The sequence below is a fragment of the Oryctolagus cuniculus genome, chromosome 3, assembly GCF_051225735.1.
Source record: "Oryctolagus cuniculus isolate XC-2025 breed Fujian yellow rabbit chromosome 3, ASM5122573v1, whole genome shotgun sequence".
NCBI lineage: Eukaryota > Metazoa > Chordata > Mammalia > Lagomorpha > Leporidae > Oryctolagus > Oryctolagus cuniculus.
The window spans coordinates 53,720,820-53,744,555 of NC_142869.1; the positions used below are offsets into that span (position 1 = coordinate 53,720,820).

Sequence of the window (23,736 nt, forward strand, 5' to 3'; positions counted from 1 at the left end):
GTCTTCCATCCTATGGTTTACTCCCCAGATGGCCGCAACAGCCAGAGCTGCACCAATCCGAAGCCAGAAGCCAGGAGCTTGTTCCTGGTCTCCCACGCGTGTGCAGGGGCCCAAGGACTTGGGCCATCCTGTACTGCTTTCCCAGGCCGTAGCAGTGAGCTGGATAGAAAGTGGAGCAGCCGAGACTTGAACCAGCACAAAGATGGGATGCCGGCTCTTCAGCCCAGGGCGTTAACCCACTGTGCCACAGCGCTGGCCCCTCTCCCATAGTTTCTTCTGGTAGATTCATAGTTTCAGTTCTCACATTTACATTTTGGTTCATTTGAGTTATCTTTGTATAGAGTGAGAGTAGGGGCAAGTTTTGATCTTCTGCCTGTGTACAGCCAGTTTTTCCAGCACCATTTATTGAAGAGATTGTTCTTTCTTTGGAGGATGCTTTTGGCAACTTTGTCAAATATCAGTTGGCTACAGATGCCTGGATTCAGTCTGGGATTTTTGTTCTGTTGTGTTAGTCTACATGTCTGTTTTCACATGGGTACCATGCTGTTTTGGTTCCAACAGCTCTGCAGAATGTCCTGAAATCAAGTATTGTGATGTTTCCAACCTTGTTCTTTCTATTCAACGCTGTTTTAGCTATTCAAGGGTTGTGCTTCCCTAAGAAGTTAGTGGAATTATATCAAACTAAGAAACTTCATCATAGCATTCATGGAAATATTTGCAAATTATTCATCTGACAAAGGATTAATATTCAGAATATATTCAGAACCCAAAAACGAAAAACAAGAATGCATATAAGAAATGGGCAAACGATCCGAATAGACAGTTCTCAAAATAAATAAAAACAGCCAACAAATACATGAAAAAACTGCAGAATATTATTAGCCCTCAGGGAAATACAGACCAAAAGCACAATGAGGTATTATCTCAGACCAAAAGCACAATAAGGTATTATCTCACTCATTCCAGTTGTTATTATCAAAAAGACAAAAAAAAAAATGCAACTGCTAGCAAAAATATGGACAAAAGGAAATATTTACATACTGTTTGTAAGACTGGAAAGTAGCAAAGCCATTATGGAGAACAATATGAAGGTTCCTTAAAAAGGTAAAAATAGATTTCCACCATATGACCCAGTTAAACCATTTCTAGTATAGATCTGATGGAAATGAACTCAATATATTAAAAAGATACCTACACTCCCATGTTCATTGCTATAATCACCAGGATATTAAATCAATCTTGGTATTCCTGAATGGCTGAATGAACTTTAAAAATGTGGTATATACACAACATAGAATAAAGACTGAAATCTGGACATCTGCAGGAAGATAAATGGAACTGGAGACCAATATGTTAAGTGAAACAAGCCAGGCACAGAAAGACACATACAGCATGTTCTGTCTCACATGTGGAAGCTAAAAAAGAAAAAACAGTTGATCTGAATTCAGAACAGTGATTTAATTGAAGGATGGGAAAGGTGGAGGAATGGGGATAGAGGCCAAAACAGTCAGACAGCAGTAACAAGTTCTTGACTTCTATAGCACAGTGGCGCCATAGCTTACAATAATGCATTAGATACCATAAAAAGAACTAGAAGAGAGCTAGTAGGCACCAAACACAAAAAGAAGATAAGTAAATGGAAAGGCTGATTGCCTTGCTTGATCAATTTACATGGTGCATATGTGTTTAAATATTGCACTGTACCTCCTAGAAACATATAGGTTATTATACGTTAATCAAAAATTTTTTGAAATAGAATAATCCAAAAAAAGGTAAGGTCATTCATTTTCAAGGGGAAAAATCATAAATAACTATATGAGATGATTTCAGAAAGCTGCAACTACTATAAATGAAATCTGAGAAAAAGAATGAAGAGGTAGTCAGACAGCTACTAGATTTACACATTTACTTATGATCTAATGTTATTGTGAAATAATGTATTTCAATGACTCAGAGTGACAAATACTCAGACAATAACACCTCTGCAATATGAATGTGTATTGCAGTCAATGATGCTGTACTCATAATTAGTAGCAATTTTCAGCAGTATATTTAACATCAATGGCCCCACCACATTTACAGCTAACTGATTTTTTTAAAAGATGCCAAGAAATTCAATGGGAAAGAAATAATCTTCTTAACAAATAGTGCTGGATTTTATGTGAATAAAATAATTAGGAATTCTACCTCAAATCTTACCAAAAAATTAACTCAAAATAGATAACAGACTTTAAGAGCTAAAACTATAAAACCCTTAAAAGAAAGGAATAAAGCACAGAATTGAGTTAGGCAATGACTTGGGAAACCAAAAGAACAAGCAATAAAAGAGAGGGCTGGAATTGGCACTGCCACAAAGCAGGTTAGGCTGCTGCCTGTGACGCCAGTATCCTAAATGAACACAGGTTTGAGTCTGGTTGTTCCACTTCCCATCCTGCTACTACACCTGGAAAAGTAGCAAAGATGGCCAAAGTGCTTGGGTCCCTGAACCCACATGTGAGACCTGGAAGAAGCTCCTGGCTCCTGGCTTCAGCCAGACTCAATCTTGACCATTGTGGCCATTTGGGGAGTGAACCAACAGATGGAAGATATCTTTCTCTTTCTTTTTCTTCCTCTCTCTCTCCCCTTACCCATAACTCCTTCAACTAAATATTTAAAAGAAATAAAGAGAGAAAGAGAGAGAGAGAGAGAGAGAGAGAGAGGGCTAATGTACTAATCAAAATTAAAAACTTTTGTGCTTCAAAAATACCACAAAGAAAGTGGAAAAAAAATCAAAGAAAATATTTGCCTCAGGGCCAGCTCTGCGGTATAGTTGGTTAAGCCTCCACCTGTAGCATCAGCACCCCATTCAGGCACCAATTTAAGTCCTGGCTGCTCCACTTCTGATCAGCACCCTGCTAATGACCTGGGAAAACACTGGAAGATGGTCCAAGTGCTTGGGGCCCTGCACCCACGAGGGAGACCCAGAGGAAGCTCCTTGCTCCTGGCTTTGGATTGGCCCAGCTCTGGCCATTGTGGCCATTTGGGGAATGAAGCACAGGATGGAAGACCTCTGGAAGACCTCTCTCTGTCTCTCCCCTTTCTGTCTGTAACTCTGCCTCTCAAATAAACAATTAAATCTTAAAAAAAAAAAAAAAAAAGCATTTGCCTGTCATATATGGTATGAAACTTGTATATACAATAATTTGAAGGAAAAACTCTTAAAAGTCAGTAATAAAAATACAAACAACATATAACACAATTAAAAATGGCCAAAGGACTTGAATAGATATTTTTTCCAAAGGAGATATAATGGCCAATAAACACAAGAAAAGATGCTCAATATCATCAAGGAAATACATCAAGGAAATACAAATGAAAAACACATTGAAACATGGCTCTTTACTCAACAGGATGGCAATTATAGAAAAGACAGAAAACAACTGTCCCTATAGAGGTAGGGAAACTGAAACCTTCATATATTGTTAAGAGGAATGTAAAATGGTACACGTTTGAAAATGGTTTGGCAATTTTTTAAAAAAAGTTAAACATAGGTTAACATGTGTCCCAACAATTCCATTACTAGGTCTCTATTGAAGAGAACTAAAAACATATGTCCACACAAAGACTAGTACATAAATGTTATAGTAGCATTATTCATAAGGGCCAAAAAGTGGAAACAACCCATATTTGCACCTGCAGTTATCCTTTTTTATTTTTAAAGATTTGTTTATTGAGTTATTTGAAAGGTAGAGTTAAAGAGAGGGAGAGGGAGAGGCAAAGGCAGAGAGAGAGAAGTCTTCCATCCATTGGTTCACTCCCCAAATGGCTGCAATGACCAGGGCCAGGCCAGACTGAAGCCAGGAGCCAGGAGCTCATCTGGGTCTCCCATGTGGGTAGAGGGACCAACACACTTGGGCATCCTCTGCTGTTTTCTGAGGTGCATTAGCAGTGAGCTGGACTGGAAATGGAGCAGCTGGGACTAGAATTGATCTCCATATGGGATGCCGGGACTGCAGCAGGGCAGCTTAACCCACTATGCCATAGCACTGGCCCCTAATGTTTATCTTTTTAATGAAAATCTATTATGCAAAAAAACAGTGTAGGACTGATACACACTACAACGAGGACAACTGTGTATTATATTTAAATGAATTTTTTTTTTAAAAAAAAAGGAAGATATATAGACAAACAATAGATTAGTTGTGGCTTAGGGATGTAGATACGGATGGAGAGACTGATAAGGCACAAGATCTCTCTTTAAGGTGAGAGAAACATTCTGGAATGAAATTGTAGTTATGGCTACAAAACTTTATAAATAATGTAAGATTTAATTGGATTGTACATTTAAAATGGGTGAATGTTACGGTAAATTATATCTCAATAAATCTATTTTTAAAAATGACATACTTGAGGTCAGTGCTATGGCATAGCAGGTAAAGCCACCGCCTGCAGTACCAGCATCCCAAATGGGCACCTGTTCAAGTACTGGCAGTTCCAATTTCTGATCCTGCTCCCTGCTAATGTGCCTGGGAAAGCAGCAGAAGATGGCCTAGGTCCTTGGGCCCCTACACACACATGGGAGACCCAGAAGAAGCTCCTGGCTCCTGGCTTCAGATCAGCCCAGCTCCAGCCATTGCGGTCATTTGGGGAGTGAACCAGTGTATAGATGGAAGACCTCTCTCTCCCTGTCTGTGTCTGCATCTCTGTAACTCTGCCTTTCAAATAAATAAATAAATCGTTTTTTTAAAAAAAGTCATATTTGTCAGGTGAAAAGATAGTTGTAACATTGAACAGGCATGTTTGTAATAAAGATTCTTCAAAATTATTTAAAAATAAATAGTATCAGTAGAGTAATAGACTAAGAATAGATAATTTAAAAAGGGAGTGCTAATAAGCACAACCTTGCTGCAAACGAAATCTTGCTACATAAATGATGACTAGATCCATGTTTCACCTGTCGGATGAGAAAAGCTGGCATCAAATTTGGTTAAAAGATAGGTTGCATCAATCTTTCCACCACATTCACGTGACTTCTGAACTTAATTTTAGGAATCCATTCAAAAAGTAATTAAAATGATAAGTATACTCAAAGTCTTGTTAAAACCATTTAAAAAAATGTCCAACCCAATAGAAGACAGATTGACTAAATTAAAATTTTATATATTTACACACACAGTACATACACAGAATATAAGGTACACATACAAATACAGACAGCTGCACAAATATATTTTATGACTATTTGGTCATCTGGGTCATAGAATTTAGTTGATTTTTATTTTCTTTTTATCTTCCAGAATTTTCTCTGATTTTCATCAATGGACATCTATTATTGTAATATTTTAAAATGATTTTAAAATGTAGTATGGGTAGGTATTTGTTAATCTTGATTTGTTAGGAGCTCCGTAACTCCCTCTTTATTAACTTTAAGTTTATATTTTCATCTCAGATACATGGAGTTTATGTTCACAAAAATGCAAGACTATTTCAATTGAGCGAGCTCTTCCTAGCATTTTAAAAAGCACTGGTCTTCCTGGGAATCTTGCTGCATGTCACAGAATCAAATTATTAGAGTATAATATAGCAAAAAAAATCATTAAAAAATCAAAATTCATGTTCAGTACATCAATAAACAAAGTTGAAGGGAAAAAAAAATCAAAATTCTAGATCGTCCTGAAGACTGAAATATAGATCAACCAGTCCTTTGATTTGGGAAACTATGTTAGATAATAATTGGCACGCACAAGGTAACAGTGTTAATGACAGGATGATTTGCTTTATAAACTTCCAACGTGGCTTTAAATGTCTCTAGAAGCATAATTGTATTAACTTGAAATGGCAAGACACAAAGATTTCTAAATGCAAAGTACTTGGAGTCAAAGACTGCTGAAAAATGAGTCTAAAGTAAGAGTAAACAAGAGAAAGAAAAGAAAAGAAAAGTATATCAAGAAGAAAAGAGGATGAAGCTCGTTTCACTGGCATTGGGATTTATTTTATTTATCTTGTAGTTTTTACTACAACACTGAACAAAGAATCAAAATCTCCCTGTGCTTCCATGAGCGATTCTGATGGTTCTTTTGGAGGCTGCACAAAAACAGGCCTTTTGAAAACACCACTGTTTTATCAATGCTGGTTTGTTTCCTCCTGGTGATAGAAGGAAGTAATCCTGAAAGCATCTAACATTTTAAAACAAAACCTCTTTACAGGACATGAAAAAAATGAAAAACAATCTAAAAGAATGGGAATGAATGATATCAAAGTGGGCGGAGAAGGGGGCAAACTTTGAAGGATTATGTGAATTTAGACGAGGTAAACCATAAAAATGTTAAAACACTGACTAAGCCGCATCAGTGTGAGTTAACTCCTAATTTGGACTAAATGATTTCCAAGGAGCTTGCCAGTTCTCCAACTGTATACTTCTGCACCAAGGGACGAAAGAGTGTATCAGGAGAAACATTTTCATTAAAACAGAAAATCTTTCTTAGTATAAATTTATTTATTAACAAAGGAAGGGAAGTTATTCTTCTTCCGTGTTTTTCTTTTCAGTTCACAGAACTGTTGCAACCATAGAAACATCTAGACACAATTGTGCAAAGACTGATATTTACCCAAATCAGGACCTTAAACTTTAAGCAGCCTAGTTTAGAATCTGCCTGGGTGTTTTAATCATAATCAGATGGAAACTGTATGGCAAAGAAGCAAAAATAGCTCAGAGGTCTGTATTCCTCATTAAATACAAAATCTAGTAATACCCAGAAAATATCACAAGCATTTTTCTTCACCAGAGAAGCAGCACAACCAGGCTTTTCCCAATGCATGTAGCTAAGTCCATCTGGGAGCAATCGGTAAATGTTGCCTCAAGCCATTTGGGAAGGGAAGGAGAGTAATTTGAGTTTTGACCTCTAGGACAGACATGGTGGGCAGTAGGTGACATCCACTGTATTTGGTATATAAAGATAGGAGCTTCTTTTTCTTTTTTTTTTTTAATTTTTTTTTTTTATTTTTTGACAGGCAGAGTGGACAGTGACAGAGAGAGAGAGACAGAGAGAAAGGTCTTCCTTTGCCGTTGGTTCACCCTCCAATGGCCGCCGCGGCCGGCACGCTGTGGCCGGCGCACCGCGCCGATCCGATGGCAGGAGCCAGGTACTTATCCTGGTCTCCCATGGGGTGCAGGACCCAAGGACTTGGGCCATCCTCTGCAAGAAGCCAAGCCTGTATGTGTTTCCAAACAGAAACTTTGGCAGAGCCAGGCAACACTTGGTTTGCAAATCAGCACTCTTATCATTTTAGGAAAGATACATTATTGAGGCATCCTGTTAGTAACATACACTTCTTAAGAAAAGAAAAACATGTTGCACAGACAAGATTTTTCCCAAATGTCGCAATATCAGAAGCTAAAATGCAAACCAAAATATATCCATTTAACAACATCTGTAATTATCTTTATTTCCTTCTCCATAACTATGGGCTTCCCACATTTCTAAGGCTCTCAGACTTCAGTCGTTTGCTGAATATCACACCTGGTAAGTATCAGAGCCTGTATCTTCTAAATCCAGTTTGCATTCCTCATGACAACAGCTGCCAACAGAAAAGGGAGAGAGGGAACAATGCCTACTTACATAAGCAGAGTTCTAGCCTGGAAAATAACCAACATCAATTAACAAAATATATTTAAAAAGCACTGTAGCAGACGGAATAATGCCTCTCCTCCTTAAACCCTCAAACATCCAAGTCCTAATTTCCAGAACTTTATACATAAATATGTGAGCTAACATGGCCAAAAAGCCTTTTGCAGGCATGACCAAAACAAGGGCCTTCAAATAGGAGAGTATTCTGGGTTAGCTGGGGGAAGCAATGTAATCCTAACAGGGACAGAGAAGAGTCAATGCCACAGTGCTGTAGCCTGACAAAGACTCTGCCAGCCACCGCTGGCGTTGAAGATGGAGGGAGAAGCCAGAAGTGAAGGAACAGACTGAGAAACAAAGGAGCCTACACTACAGCCAATGAAACGCGCTTCATCACGTTTTCTTCTGGATACGCTACTTCGGTTTTTAACTCTTCTTTACTTAGACTCATTTTTCAGTAGTCTATGACTCCACGTACTTCCTCTCTTGCCATTTCAAGGCCATACAGTTACGCTTCTAGAAACACTTAAAACGCATCGGACATTTATAAAACAATTTGTCCTTTCATTAACACTGTTACCTCGTCCCACTGATTATCACAGTTTTATAAGTGAATTAAGAAACTGTATTTCCTAAATCAAAGAATTCCTACAAAGTTCAAATTGCATGCAATAATCACCCAGAACTTCTTAAGGCTCAGCTAAAGGTTCAGGTTCACGGAGCTAACAAAGATCCCATGTAGCATCAGTTCACTTAGAAGGACACAGGACAGCAAGAGTGGTCCAAACACCTCTTGGCTGAGAGTCCTTACATGAACTCTCCTGCATACACAGGTGTCCAGAGTTCTCTTTCCCACACCAGATGCCAGCCCAGATAGGAAGAAACAAGATCTAGTAGGCACAGGAGCCACCCTGGCTTCAAAGCCACATAGGAAAAATGTCTCTCGCAACAATTCCATAGCCATAGTTTCTAGAATCCCAATAAAGCACATGCGGGTTATGAGTCACTACACAGGGAACTCAAAAACTATGGCATCCTCAGCAGGCACTCACTCTGTTTAGTTTTTTCCAATCCAAATGCAATTTACCAATCATGGTCATTTTTAGCATGAGGAATGGTATCCAGTCACTTACTCATTCAAGTCCCCAGTAAAACAGAACAAGAAACTTACAAGAAATCAAGGTTGCATGTAGAATAGGAAAGGATTTTGATGGCCTTTTCCAAAAGCTGACTACTAGTAATGCTGTATTTTAATATCTCCATATGGGGGCCAGTGTGGCGCAGTGGGTAAGGCCTCCACTTGTGACACTGGCATTCCATATGGGCGCCAGTTAAAGTCCTGGCTGCTCGATTTCCGATCCAGCTCTCTGCTATGGCTGAAGAAAGCAGCAGAGGATGGCCCAAGGGCACCAGCATGGGAAACCCAGAAGAAGCTCCTGGCTCCTGGCCCAGCCCTGGCTGTTGTGGTCATTTGGGAGGTAAACCAATGGATGGAGGATCTCTCTAACTCTCTCAAATAAATAAATAAATCTTTTTTTAAAAATAGCAATTATTGGCCGGCGCCGTGGCTCAATAGGCTAATCCTCCGCCTTGCAGCACTGGCACACCGGGTTCTAGTCCCAGTCGGGGCGCCGGATTCTGTCCCGGTTGCCCCTCTTCCAGGCCAGCTCCCTGCTATGGCCCGGGAGTGCAGTGGAGGATGGCCCAAGTGCTTGGGCCCTGCACCCACATGAGAGACCAGGAGTAGCACCTGGCTCCTGCCTTCGGATCAGCACGATGCGCCGGCCGCAGCGCACCGGCCGCGGCAGCCATTGGAGGGTGAACCAATGGCAAAAGGAAGACCTTTCTCTCTGTCTCTCTCTCTCTCACTGTCCACTCTGCCTGTCAAAAATAAAAAAATAAATAAATAAATAATTTAAAAAATAGCAATTATTTGTTGCTAAGAACCAGATCAATGATTTCCTATCTACAGGACTCAGATTGACAGGCTCTGTCATTTAAGCTCTCACAACTCACTATGGAATCTGGTGAATGGCAGAATAATGCCCCAGCCCTTAAACACAGCCACCCACAAATGACACACTTCTGCTTATATTTTATTGGCCATAAAAAGTCGCCTGGGCAGGCCAGTTTTAGAAAGATGAACACTGCTAAAGAGTGGTAATATCTACTAAATCACATAACCAGAGCTTATTTTCCTGAGTATTTTATAAATTACTTCCCAAATATCGAAAACATGAAGACAGTGACAGGTAAGTGGCAAAGCAGCCAAAATGTCTCTTGGGACGCCCACATCCCATATTAGAGTGCCTGGGTTCAAGTGCTGGGTCCTACCCATAGGTAACCTGAGAGGTGGCAGGTGACGGCTCCAGTACCTGTGCCCCCATCACCCTCACAGAAGACTCTCAGTTCTGGGCTCCTGGCTTAAGCCTGGCACACTTCCAGTAGCTGGGGCATCTGAGGAATGAGCCAGCAGATTGAAGAACTTTCTCTTGGGGGCCAGCAGTATGTTGTGGTGAATTAAGCCACTACCTGTGACGTGGGCATCCCATATGGGTGCTGGTTTGAGTCCTGGCTGTTCTACTTCTAATCCAGCTCCCTGCTAATAGCCTGGGAAAAGCAGCAGAAGATGGCCCAAGTACTTGGGCCCCGACACCCACACAGGAAACCCCCATGAAGCTCCTGGCTTCTAGCTTCAGCCTGATTCAGCCCTGATCATTGTGGGCATCTGGGGAGCAAACCTGCAGATGGAAGATCAATTTCTCTGTCTCTCCTCTCTGTAACTCTTCCAAACAAATAAATCTTTAAAAAACTAAAGAACTTTCTCTTTGTGTCTGTCTCTACCTCTCTGTTTCTCTGCATTTCAAATAAAAATGAAAATGAATAATTTTTAAAATATGAGGTCAAAGTCCTTTCGACCTTTAAAATCTGCTTAAGCCACGTCTGTGAAGGTTAGATGAGGACCATCACCACAAAGATAAGGGTAGCAACCTGTGCAAAATAAACAGCTGCTGAATGGCACGAGCAGTCTGAGCCTGGAGCAAAAACCAGAAACCACAGATAACCAACCACCCACCTCTATCTCCCCTGAGGTGCTGGAAAAGATAGCAAGACATTGGTGGTGCAGAGATGCTTATGTGTTTGAACAAGGAAGTGGAAAGAATTCCTTGGGACAGAGCTCTAAGGAAAGTTCAGAAGCAAAATGTAAATTATAGGCATTTTCTCCACAAAAGTCAATACAGTCTAGTAGTGCTGCCTCTAAAGATGTATTCTCTTGACTATATTATTGAGATCTATACTGTCCTGTCGAACTCAAGCAAACATCCTTTGGATACAAAATATAATGCACACACACACACACACAAATAAATAAATAATAAAAAATAAAAAAAAAGATGAGGCCAGGACTGTGGCATAGAAGGTTAAGCCTCTGCCTGCAGTGGTATTCCATATGGATTCAAGTCCTGGCTGCTCCACTGCTAATCCAGCTCCCTGCTAATGCACCTGAGAAAGCAGCCAAAAGATGGTCCAAGTGCCTGGGCCCTTGTACCCATGTGGGAGATCAAGATGAAGCCACTGGCTCCTAGCTTTAGCCTGGCTCAGCCTCAGCCATTGTGGCCATCTGGAGAGTAAACCAGCAAATGGAAGATTCTCTCTGTCTCTTTCTATATATATAACCCTGCCTTTCAAAATAAGTAAATAAATCTTTAAAAAACGAAACAAAACAAAATACTAACCTGGGCTGGTTTGTGGTGCAGTGGGTTAAGCTGCTGTGTGGGACACCAGCATCCCATAGTGGAACACTAGTTCAAGTCCCAGCTGCTCTGCTTCTGATACAGCTCCCTGCAAATGCACCTGGGAAAGCACCAGAAGATGGCCTAGGTACCTCGCCTCTGTCCACAGGGGAGACCCAGATGGAGTTCCGAGCTCCTGGCTTCAGTCTGGCCCAGCACCAGCTGTTGTGGCCATTTAGGGAGTGAACCAGCAGATGGTCGATCTTTTTCTCTCTGTGTCTCTCCCCCTGTGTCACTTTGTTTTCAAATAAATAAAAATATATCTTTTATAAAAAATTGTCCCAATGGAACTTATGCCCTAACTGAGAGAGACAGGCATTCACTAAAAACAAACAACTTGGGGCAGGTGTTACAGAACAGCAGCTTAAGCAGCTACTTGGGATGCCTACATCCCATATCAGAGTGCCTGGTTCAAGTCCCAGTGTCTCCACACTTCTGGTCCACCTTCAAGCTACTGTGCCTGGGAGGCAGTTGATGCTGGCCTGAAGACTGAGGTTCCTGCCACCCATGTGGAGATGGTGTTCCTGGTTCTGTATACAGTAGTGTGAAATATGTGTACTACAGAGAAAAATAAAGCAAACATTACAAGGTGGGGAGGGGGAGTTGCAATTTAATCAAGATGGTCAGGGCATTACTGAGAAGGTATTGGAGCGATTCTCAAAGATGGTGGTGACAGGCATACCCAGGAGACATCTGAAGATAGAATGTCTGACATGATAAAACATCCTAGGTAAGGATGAGGTAGGAAAGTAGCTACTGTTTATGAGACACAGCAAAGAAATCCAGAGAATCAAAAGGAGGAAGAAAAACAAGATCAGGATTTAATCCTCTGCTCCTCCCCTCTTGTCATGTTGTGTAAGGCTACTGCCCTCTGATGAAAGCCATAGCTCCCATCATGCAACTCTCCATAGAGGGCTCTGTTGTTGGATTTGGAAACTGTTCCCTGCAGCCCTGGAGGCCAAATTTTAACTAGTGCCGATGTATGACTAACCAATCACCTGATATCCTACTCAGCCCTCTGCAATAGTCAAGCTCCTAACTATTCCAATCTAAGTGTGCCATCTGGACCCTGGCAGCACCCTAATTCAGAGTCTAGGGCAATGGTACAGGTGGGAGACAATGATTATTTGGGCCATGATGTTAGTAGAATGACAAAGACCATTTAGATTCGAATTTGGTGACAGATTTGATGGCAAACATGATTCCATATTCTAGTTTATGCTTTGAAATGATGGAGTGTCCAAAATTGAGATTCATTTTTTAAAATTCACAAATCAGTAGAAAACATACACAAATATACTGAAAATGTCTCATAGGAAAAGGAATCTGTGCAGCTTACACACAAATGCAAAGATGCCCAGTCTTACTATTAACAAAAGGACTGCAAATTAATAGGATATAACCACAGTGACCAACAACAAAAATGAAGTAAACACAAATATATTATTATGGAAAGATCTGTAAGATTCATATTGCTAGAAAGTGGGTACTGCCTAACAGTATATTTCTATTTTGGTGTTGCCTTTTTTTTTAAAGTATGCATACATGTATTGAAATAAAATTCTGGGATAAAGCCGGCGCCGTGGCTCAATAGGCTAATCCTCCACCTTGCGGCGCCGGCACACCGGGTTCTAGTCCCGGTTGGGGCGCCGGATTCTGTCCCGGTTGCCCCTCTTCCAGGCCAGCTCTCTGCTGTGGCCAGGGAGTGCAGTGGAGGATGGCCCAGGTGCTTGGGCCCTGCACCCCATGGGAGACCAGGAAAAGCACCTGGCTCCTGGCTCCTGCCAGGATCAGCGCGGTGCGCCGGCTGCAGCGGCGGCCATTGGAGGGTGAACCAACGGCAAAGGAAGACCTTTCTCTCTCTGTCTCTCTCTCTCTCACTGGCCACTCTGCCTGTCAAAAAAAAAAAAAAAAGAAGACCTTTCTCTCTGTCTCTCTCTCACTGTCCACTCTGCCTGTCAAAAAAAAAAAAAAAAAAAAAAATTCTGGGATAAAAGAAACAGTCAAGCATGATTGCCTCCTGGTAGCTGATGAGAGAGTTCTATTTTTTTACTATATATCCTTTTGGATTATCTGACTTTTTTTTTTAAACAAGGTATATATATTATTTTTCAATAAATAAAAAATTACCTAAAGCAGTTCCAGGAAAAAGGATCAGCAATAAACTACCTTGCAATATATAAAAATCTACGGTGTCCAGTAGAGAAACATATTTGAACAGTTCAACCTATCATACAGTTATTTTACTAATATTCACATTTTCTTAGAAGACAAATAATGTGACCCATAATATTTTGAATCACAGGTATTCTTCATTTGTGGTAAAAATTAAGCCTATTTATAAACTTTTGGGGTTTTCCAAGTATTAGTCACATATGGAAAAAAGACAACAAGAGTTAATATGGTTTCAGATGGAAAAAACAAAAACATGTGACAGGTTCCTGTTAAGAGCAGGCTTAATGACAGATGATCATTTTGGCAATAATCACCATATCAAATGGAACAGTCCACATATGATTCCTGTTTTACTGATATTTTAATTTCCAGAATCAATGTATTTTAGAACTACCAGGAAATGAAAATATAGGAAACAAAAAAAAAGGACTGATTTTGTTCAGGCTTGTCTTGAAGCATTCTATAAACATCAGCAAATCATTAAAAATTCTGTGACATGTTGTACTAGAAGAAATGTCACACAATTTCTTTGAGGATTCTCTAAACATTTATAATATATATGTACATAAATATGCTAATATAGGAGGGGGCATTTAGCCTTGCAGTTAAGATAACTTCATGCCACATCAGAGTTCCAAGTCCCAGCTCTGGCTTCTCACGAATGCAGATCCTGAGGCACTATGGAGATGGCTCAACTAACTGGGCTCCTATCACCCTCACTGGAGACCTCAAGTGCATTTCTGGCTCCTGGGTCTGCCCTCTGCCCAGCCCCAGCCCACTGCAGTCTTTAGGGGAGTGAACCAGCAGACAGAGGCCCTTTGTTTCTCTGCCTCATAAATAATAATAAATTTATAAAGTACTAATAAAAATTTAGAAAGGATTTTGCACATTTCATTTCTGACATTATCATAGCCTTAAATCATTTCTTGTCATTTCTCATCTTCCATCTGCTACTTCACTCCTTACTGCTGCAATCATGACTGACATTGAAACTTGAGATAAAGTTCTCCTTTTACCAGAACCATAACACCTATTTTGCCCAATAAATTTTGGCTAAGAGTGATTGGTTGGTTGGTTATTTATTTATTTATTTATAAAGTGAGAGAAAAAGAAAGCGCTCCCATCCATTGGTTTAGCAAAGAGGTTTTTAAAATATTCATTTATCTATTTATTTGCTTGTTTATTTATTTATTTTTGACAGAGAGAACGAGCGAGTAAACCATCCTTTGGTTTACTCCCCAAATGCTCACAGAGGCTGGGGCTCAGCCAGGGCCAAAGACGCAAGCCAGGAACACAAGTCAAGTCTCCCACAAAAGTTCAGGACCCAATTACTCAAGCCATCACCACTGCCTGCCAGTGTCTTCATTAGCAGAAAGTTGGAGTCAGGAGCCAGGACCGGAAGTTATACCAGCTACCTTGAGGGGGCATGGGTGTGTGCTAATCACTATGTCAAAGTCTGCCCCAAAGGTGTTTGTTTGTTTGTTTTTTAAGTTACCAAAATCTGCTTAAATACAAAAAATTCCTCAACTGGTTTTTGTAGCACGACCCAAGACTTGAATATACTCATGATGAGAAACCTGATCCATAGCATTCATGCTTCACTGTGGCTGTGCCCATGAACTCCTCATCTCAGAAGACATGCAAAAACACCTTAACCGAATCTCTCCAAATCTCTACAGCTTAACGCTATCAGTTTAAATTGGAAGACACCTAATGGAACACAATGTATTTTTAATGCTTTCATATGCCACAAAATTGTAGAAAAAAATCATAAAATAAGCCATTTGTCTTTAAATAACTTTATCAGTGGATCTCAGGTGCTTATATTCATCACTTTATTAAACTGTTACATTTAAACCAAATCAATTGCTTAAAAATATCAAATGATATGAATGAAATAACCACTGCAGCAGTATTTACCTGTTGCATCAAATTCAATCGGCTGGCACCGGCGGTTGGAAGACCAGTCACATTTGAGGACTTGCCCTCCTTCTACAATCCCAGGCTGAGTAGTGTTTGCTTTGGGAGCTCCCACCAGAAGAAACATCCTCCTAAAATACAAAAGAAGAAATAGGGTTTTTTTTAAAAAAAATTTATTTATTTGAAAAGCAGACTTATGGGAAGACAGAGAGATCCTCCACCTGCTGATTCACTCTCCAAATGATCACAACAGCCATGGCTGGGAAAGGCTGAAGCCAGGACCCAGGAGTTTCATGCAGGTCTCCCATGTGGGTGCAGGGGCCCAGAGACCTGGCCATCTTCTGCTGCTTTCCCAGACTCATAAATGAGGAGTTGGATTGGAAGTGGAGCAGCTGGTACTCGAATCGGTGCCCATATGGGATGCCAGCATCACTGGTGGCAGTTTTACCCGCTACACTACAACACCAACCCATTAACAAAATTTTAAATGACGTAAGGCATAAGTAATAACATGATTTATAAGGAACAATCATTTTCTTAATGTGATGAACAATTTTTTAAAACTATTCCCTAAGGATATAATTTCCTTATATAGTTGAAACTTTCTTACACACATCCACTATTTGTTATAATTATTATTCATCCTGTAACATTACAAACCAACTGTAGGGTTTTATTCATTTAAAAATTTATACTGGTCAAGCTATATATACGTTTTAAACTTATGTACAAAAACAAACAGTGTATTATATGTCATAGATCTCAATAAGCTGTTTTTAAAATGTATGCTGGGGGTGGGAACTTGGCACAGCAGCGAAGCTGCCACTTGGGATACCCACATCTCAGCCTGAAGTGCCTGGTTTGAGTGCCAGCTCCTCTTCTTCTGATCCAGCTTCTTGTTAACGTGCACCACAGTAAAGCAGTAGATGATGGCTCAAATACCTGGGTCTCTACCACCCACATTACAGACCTGAATTGAGGTCCAGGTTCCTGGTTTTGAGTTCTGGGCTCCTGGCTTTAGCCTACCTAGCCCAACTCTAACTATTACAGACATTTGGGAATGAACCAGTGTCTATCTCTCTCTATTGCTCTGCTTTCAAATAAAATGAAATTAAAATACATATTAAATACATATAAAATATATACTAAAATGTGTATATATATTATATCCATATTATACACACACACACATGCCGGCTAGATTCAGGGAAGTTTGGTTTTGTCTTTTGTGTGGGAGTGTGATCTGCTTAGTGTTTTCTATAACCTGGATTCTTATAAAAAAATGAACAAAGAATTCTCAATAAATTATTGCAAAGTATGATAATTCTAAATATTACCATTTACATTTAATAGTGATTAATAAATCTCTCTTCACAAGACTAACTAATCAATTCTTGGTCAAAGATTAGAACCACTACTCAATTTCTTATCAGGGTAAAATAAACAGACGGCAAGATCATTAGGAGTCCAAATTTTTAAGTACAAAGAGACCTTTCCTCTAGTTGCTTTCTATTTATTCAAAATGAGACTTTTCCTTTTTTTTTAAGATTTACTTATTGGGGCCGACGCTGTGGCGTAGCAGGTAAAGCTGCCGCCTGAAGTGCTGGCATCCCATTTGGGTACTAGTTCGAGTTCCGGCTGCTCCACTTCCAATCCAGCTCTCTGCTATGGCCTGGGAAAGCAGTGGAGAATGGCCCAAGTGCTTCCTCCCTGCACCCGTGTGGGAGACTTGGAAGAAGCTCCTGGCTCCTGACTTTAGATCAGCACAGCTCTGGCCATTGTGGCCATCTGGGGAGTGAACCAGTGGATGGAAGACCTCTCTCTTTCTCTGCCTCTCCTTCTCTCTCTGTGTAACTCTTTCAAGTAGACAAATAAATCTTTAAAAAAAAAAAAAAAGATTTACTTATTTATTTGAAAGGCAGAATTACAGAGAGGCAGAGAGAGAGAGAGGTCTTCCATGCACTGGTTCACTCCCCAAAACGCTGCAATGGCCGGAGTTGGGCGGATCCAGAGCCAGGAGCTTCTTCCAGGTCTCCCACCTGGGTGAAGGGGTACAAGCACTTGGGCCATCTTCTGCTTTCCCAGGCCATAGCAGAGAGCTGGATTGGAAGTAGAGCAGCCGGGTCTCAAACCATCGCCATATGGAATGCCCGCACTGCAGGCGGCAGCCTGAAACATGGATTGACTATTTCCTCTACATAAAGCATAGCACAGGCACTAGAGACACGAAGACAGATAAAACCACCTTGGTTCCTTTTCTCAGTAGCATTTACATTCCTTTGGATGCAAGAAAGTTGCCAAAAAAGAAACAAATTACTCAGTTACAAATGCTGTGAAGGAAGCAAACAAGTGGCTGAGAGAGATTATTTGGGAATAGGGAGGGGAGGCCCTCTTCAGATTAAGCAAAAATTTCTCTAATGAATTGAGAGGTGAGACTTCTTGTAGATAAAGCAAGGTTTCTCTAAGGAAAGGGTTTTTAAAGAATGGGGAGCAGAGATCTTTTTAGATAATGTAGTCAGGGCAATTTTCTCTGAGGAACAGAACTAGGACAGCTCTTAGGACTTTTTGTGTACTGGTGGTGGAAGGTGAGATGAGGGAATGAGATAAAGAGGTGGAAGCAGCACTCCAAGCAGGAGGTAGAAAGACCTCAGGCAGGAAAGAATTCATCGTTGCTGAAGCAAGACAGCAAGCTAAGGGCTAGCGCTTTGCAACAGTAAATTCAGCCTCAGCCTACAGTGGAGTCCTGGCGGCTCCTCTTCCAATCCAGCTCTCTGCTAATGGCCTGAGAAAGCAGTGAAAGATGGCCCAAGTCCTTGGGCCCCTGCATCTACGTGGGAGACCTTGAAGAAGCTCCTGGCTTCAGATCAGCCCAGCTCTAGCCCTTGCAACCATTTGGGGAGTGGACCAGCAGCTGGAAGACTTTCTCTGTGTGTAACTCTGCCTCTCAAGTAAATAAATAAATAAATATTAAAAAAAAAAAAAAAAAAGACAGCAAGCTGGCAGGGGCACAAGATCACATCTGGGAGCCCAGCAAAAGCAAGGTAGAGAAGAGCTTGCGAGCCATGGTAAAACTTTTTCCATTTAAAGGAAAGTAAGTGCCATGCCCTGTGGGGAAAGCATTAAGAAAGAGGATGGCCAAAATAATAATAATAATAGTAACACAGAAAGCAAGAGACTTGCAACGCATCCAGGAAGAGATGAGAGTGACCTGCAGCAGGAAGGGAGGGCAGAGACAGAGATGAGTGAGCAGATCTGGGAAAGAGACAGGGATGGTGGCTTGGACGGGGATAAAGGGAAGATTAAAGAAGGCCAGCCAGGTTTCCCTCTTGACTGTACGGATATGAGGAAAGCCTGGAGAGAAGGAAGCAGAGACAGATTACCTACGGACAGGAAAACATGAATTCGGTTCTCGGTGTGAGCTGGAGGTGTCTGTGTGACACGTGCTTGGTAGTGTGAGGCTCTGAGGAGAGATCAGCCGAGGAGACAATGTGTTCACACAGTCAGGACGAGCTCAACCAGGTCAAGTCTAGCAAGAAGACACCAAGGAGTGAGCTCTGCGGGGCAATAACATTTGGGAGTCAGGAGGAGAAAGATGATATAGGGGACTGTCAGTCTTTCCTCACTAGAAGCAAACTGAAATGTAGGAAGAAAAAAACAGGGCAGAAGTCGACACAGTACTAAATAAATGCCACCATCCTTATCAATCTATTTCTTTGAATACTAAGTCTCGTACATTCTTCTGGCAAAGGAAACATTTTCCTTTTTTCTTAAAGTGCAATCATTTTAACTTTTTAAGTCAATTACAATTTCATTTATTCTGGCTAGGAGCTGTCAAATCTCATCTAGTCTAGATGAGACCTGGCTGTGTGTGGATTCCAGGTTCTGCTTTAGAAACTTATCCTCAAACCCACAAATTGAAAATAAAAATGCTACTCTGAATCAAACCACGCCCTGTTTAATAAAGGTTTATGCAGTCATATTTGGCATCAGTAAAACACCAATGCTGACTCTCACCCATTGTAGCAAGATTTTGGAAAATAAATCAACTTTCGTTCATCAAAAAGCTTTCCCAAGGAGAAAAAATATGACTGAGTAAAAGAACCCCTGTTACCCACAATTAAGAGAGCAGCTCCTTGTCAGCACAACTCCTTCCATATTTTCTAAAGAGAGCTGGTTTCAACATGGCTTAATTACTATATACAAGCAGATACATTATAACATCTACATTTATATATGTAAACAAATATAATGGTTTTTCTTTCCAATAGGTCAAAAATGTGACTACAAAAATCACAAACTGATCCTCTTCAACTGAGTTAAATAATTTTTGAGTGCATGTTGGAGAAAAACAACATTTTAAGTTAGCATCTTTTTCAAGATCTTGACAGTGTAAAGTCCTGAGTCATTCATTCTCTAAATGCTCCCAAGACAGGTAATAAAGCATAGGTGTGTAAGTGATTTTAGTTCCACGAGCTCAGGGTAGGAGAGTTATCAGAACTTGCCTAAGCACCTGCAAGCCAAACTCAAATCTGGACTGTCATAATATAATACATTACAGAACACTTTATAATTTATCATCAAAACTGTTCTTCCCATCTTATGATAAATTGCTTCTTAGAATTTAGGGTATCCTAATGCATTTTTGTGCCTGCCACAAATAAGAATTCAAGGCAAGTTTCTGAGTTGATAGTAGAAGAGCAAGTAAATTTACTAACTATAGGTCTCAATCTTAAACCACCAACATATAAATAAATCATTTTCACTATACTCAACCCCTCTAGAATTTAAACACCATCCTCTATTAAACACTCTCTATTGAAATCAACCTTACAACAATTCCCTTGTGTTTCAGATTTCACACAATTCCATTACCTGGCTCTGTAAGACAGAGAAGGCTGGGCAGTCATGAGGGATAGCCTTTAACTCATGCAGAAAAGAGTGCAATAGATGAGTTCTCTGAACGAAAACAACAGAGCTCCTTGGGTAAGACAGAAACCAGGCTGCTGCTTTTCATCAGAACATTTGCACATTATACACATGAAATGACAGTAATTAGATTACTAACACGGATGTTCATCAAGTTCTGCGAGGCATACCTTCAAGTACAGTCTTGTGCATTGCTGAAATGCCACAGAAATGGCAGAATAATATAAAAGGAATGTGTGAGCAGTGTCAACAGCTCAATGCTCGGTTAGTGGAGAAAAAAAAACAGAGGAACAAAGTTATCTGGCCAAAATGGCACCAAGATATTTAAGTTACTTTTATGATATTTAAGTTTTTAAAAGAGAAAAATGGACAGATAGAAAAAGTAAAATCACTATACACATATGTGAGTCTTAAGAGGGAGTTACACAGTGAAGGAACTATTTGCATGAAGGACCCAGGGTGGTAAAATATGCTAAGTGAAAAAATTAAGAAATATAAAAAAACAAGACATGCTATGAAAAACAAAAGCCTATTAATAAAATGTTTGTAAAAAATTAAACAAAGGTTACTTCAAGTTCCTCTAAGAATGTCTACTACAGCTTAATTTGGGTAAAAGAAGTGACAGACCAGAAAAAAATGTTTGCAATATAAACAACACTGTCTAATAGAAACAGTTTGGATTGAAAAGTTACAAACACAATAAATGAATTGAAAGGCTCACTTTGGATCCCTGTTCCCTATTCTACTGAATGGAAATAGCAACACCCACTGTAATTACTCTGAAAAGAATTTTTCTAAAGGTGCATAGTGGATAGATACAAACTTTGAAAGTCCGAAAGCATCAGAAAATAACAGTTGATGGTATCAGAACTGAAAACAACAATTAATACAACTAATAAACTATTCCCTAACAAAGTAAGCATTACAAAACTTAAAATCTGCTTTCATAGGGGTTGGTGCTGTGGTGTAGTGGATTAAGCCACCACTTGTAGTGCCAGCATCCCATATGGGTGCCAGTTCAAGTTCCACTTCCAATCCAGCTCCCTGCTAATGTACCTAAGAAAGCAGCAGAGAACGGCCCAAGTGCTTGGGTTCCTGCACCCATGTGGGAGACCTAGAAGAAGCTCCTGGCTCCACTTCAGCCTGGCCCAGCCCCAGCCATTGCAGCTATTTGGCAGTGAACTAGCAGATGGACGATCTCTGTGTATGGGGGGAGTGGTGTGTGTGTGTGTGTGTGTGTGTGTGTGTGTATCTCCCTCCCCTCCCCCTCTGTAACTCTGTTTTTCAAATAAATAAGTCTTTTTTAATGTTATTAGGGTTCCCATCTTCACCATTCTTTTTAAATGAATGGAGACATTTTCATTAAATGAGACTCCAGAGTTAAGGTTGCCATCCATGAGTAGGCTCTTAATAGCCTGTCAAGAAGTGTTAAAAAGGTAAGGTGTAGGGGACAGAGAAAGGCAGAAGAACAATGCAGAAAGAGGGATTAAAGTTATGAGTGAGGCAGAAATGAGAGAGGGGGACAGAATGACACACAGAGAGAGAAGGAGACAGGAGAGGGGAGAGGGAGGACAAGAGATGGGAAGGAGGGAAAAAGGGAACAATGAGGAGGTAGAGACATAGGGAGAAGAAGTGAGAGAGAGAAGACCAGAGCAACCAACCGAAAGGATGCCCTTTGGATGCCCTTTCTATCCTCATTGTACTTGAAGGGCAGTTGCTTCAGGGAATGTGACCTTGACTACCAAGGAAGGGCAGGCTGCCAAACAATGACAAGTACATTTCTCAAACCCTCCAAATGAACAAAGTTATTTGGCTGCTTTCAGCACTGACCTTTCCAAGATAAAGCACGTTCAATATATTCAGCTGACTCTGGGTGAACCAATGAGTCTCCACCAGAAGAAACTTCTGAGAAATTATCATGCACGTGAAGAGGAAGAAATGTGTATAAAACGGTACCGAGTTTCATTTCAGAGCTATAATTCCAATTTCAGATTTACTTTCTATTTAAAAAACGCTATACTGTCAACAATTATATGACATAAAACAGAAACAGTAACCATGAATCCCATGGGTTTTCCCTGTATATATAATGCCCAATATGCCTATGGTCTTAATTGGGAATAATCAACATAGACTCTACTTTCTAAATAATAAGGAACATAGTCTGCGCATACATATTATTTATGATGAGAAAAATCAACCAATATATCCAACACCACACTAAAGCTCAGGAAAGCAAGCTGGAGTCACTTTGTAAAGTGTTATGCCAGTGGTTTCAATGACAAAGGGAGAAAGAGAACACAAAATTTTAAAAATACATGCAGGTTGGGACAGACCCAAAGGGGCCTAAATCTGGGTTAAGCAGTTTGGACTTTCTGTCTAGCAACAGAAGCATTGCTGGGGGAATTTTAGCAGCAGAATTATAGGACCAAAAAAGATATTTCAAAAAGACAAAACTAAGGAATGTCAAAGATGGGGGCCAGTATTGTGGCTCACTTGGTTAATCCTCCGCCTGCGGCACCAGCATCCCATATGGGTGCCGGTTCTAGTCCTGGTTGCTCCTCTTCCAGTCCAGCTCTCTGCTGTGGCCCAGGAGGCCAGTGGAGGATGGCCCAAGTACCTGGGCCCCTGCATCCGAATGGGAGACCAGGAGGAAGCACCTGGCTCCTGTAGCTCTGGCCATAGCGGCCATTTGGGGAGTGAACCAACGGAGGGAAGACCTTTCTTTCTGTCTCTCTCCTCTCTCTCACTGTCTATAACTTTCTACCTGTCAAATAAAAAAAAAAAAATACCAAAGATGTTTTCAGTTTTCAAGTATAAACCAAATGATGGACAGAGGGATCAAGGAAGAGGACCTGTGACACTTGGGGCTGAGATAGGGCAGTGAAAGAAGTGGGAAGCAGAGATGGATATAAGACAACTTTAACAAGGAAGAATTTCTAGGACTTTCTGCCTGGTGACTAATCTCTGAGTAATATTGGAGGAGTGCAGTAGGAGGACAAAGAAAAATAGAAAATGAGAGGGAGGACTATGAAATTATTTCCAGGGCAACAGAGAAAATGATGGTACTATTAATAGAAACAAAGGTACATCTGACATCTCTTGGTGCAAAAGAGTTTTTCTTTGTTAAAATGAGTTGAGATGGGCTACTCAGGGAGAAGTGATCCACAGTCTATAGAAACATCAAGTTAGAGTTCTACTTGAGAACTACAATGCAACCAGGGAGGCAGTTTGATTTAAAAAGTTGTCCAGGTGTTGCTATGCTAATGGAAGGACTTCTGTTTCCAAGGCAAATTCACCCAACCATGTTCTTGGCA

General features: G+C 40.5%; 1 protein-coding gene and 1 long non-coding RNA gene across 6 annotated transcripts in view; both read right to left on the reverse strand.

Moving 5' to 3' along the window:
- Positions 1-23,736, reverse strand: part of ITGAV (integrin subunit alpha V) — a 135,495-nt gene that overhangs the window by 74,648 nt on the left and 37,111 nt on the right. For all 5 annotated transcript variants that reach the window (XM_089329030.1, XM_089329032.1, XM_002712329.5 and 2 more), the window contains one exon: positions 15,494-15,624. In XM_089329030.1, coding sequence (XP_089185156.1) covers positions 15,494-15,620 — 127 coding nt within the window. In that variant the 5' untranslated portion in view covers positions 15,621-15,624. The remainder of the gene's footprint in view (positions 1-15,493; positions 15,625-23,736) is intronic.
- Positions 8,038-13,375, reverse strand: LOC149127341 (uncharacterized). Its single transcript, XR_016231479.1, has 2 exons — positions 13,319-13,375; positions 8,038-13,250 (listed from the first exon to the last, which is right to left on the reverse strand). It is a non-coding gene; the product is annotated as an uncharacterized LOC149127341 (long non-coding RNA).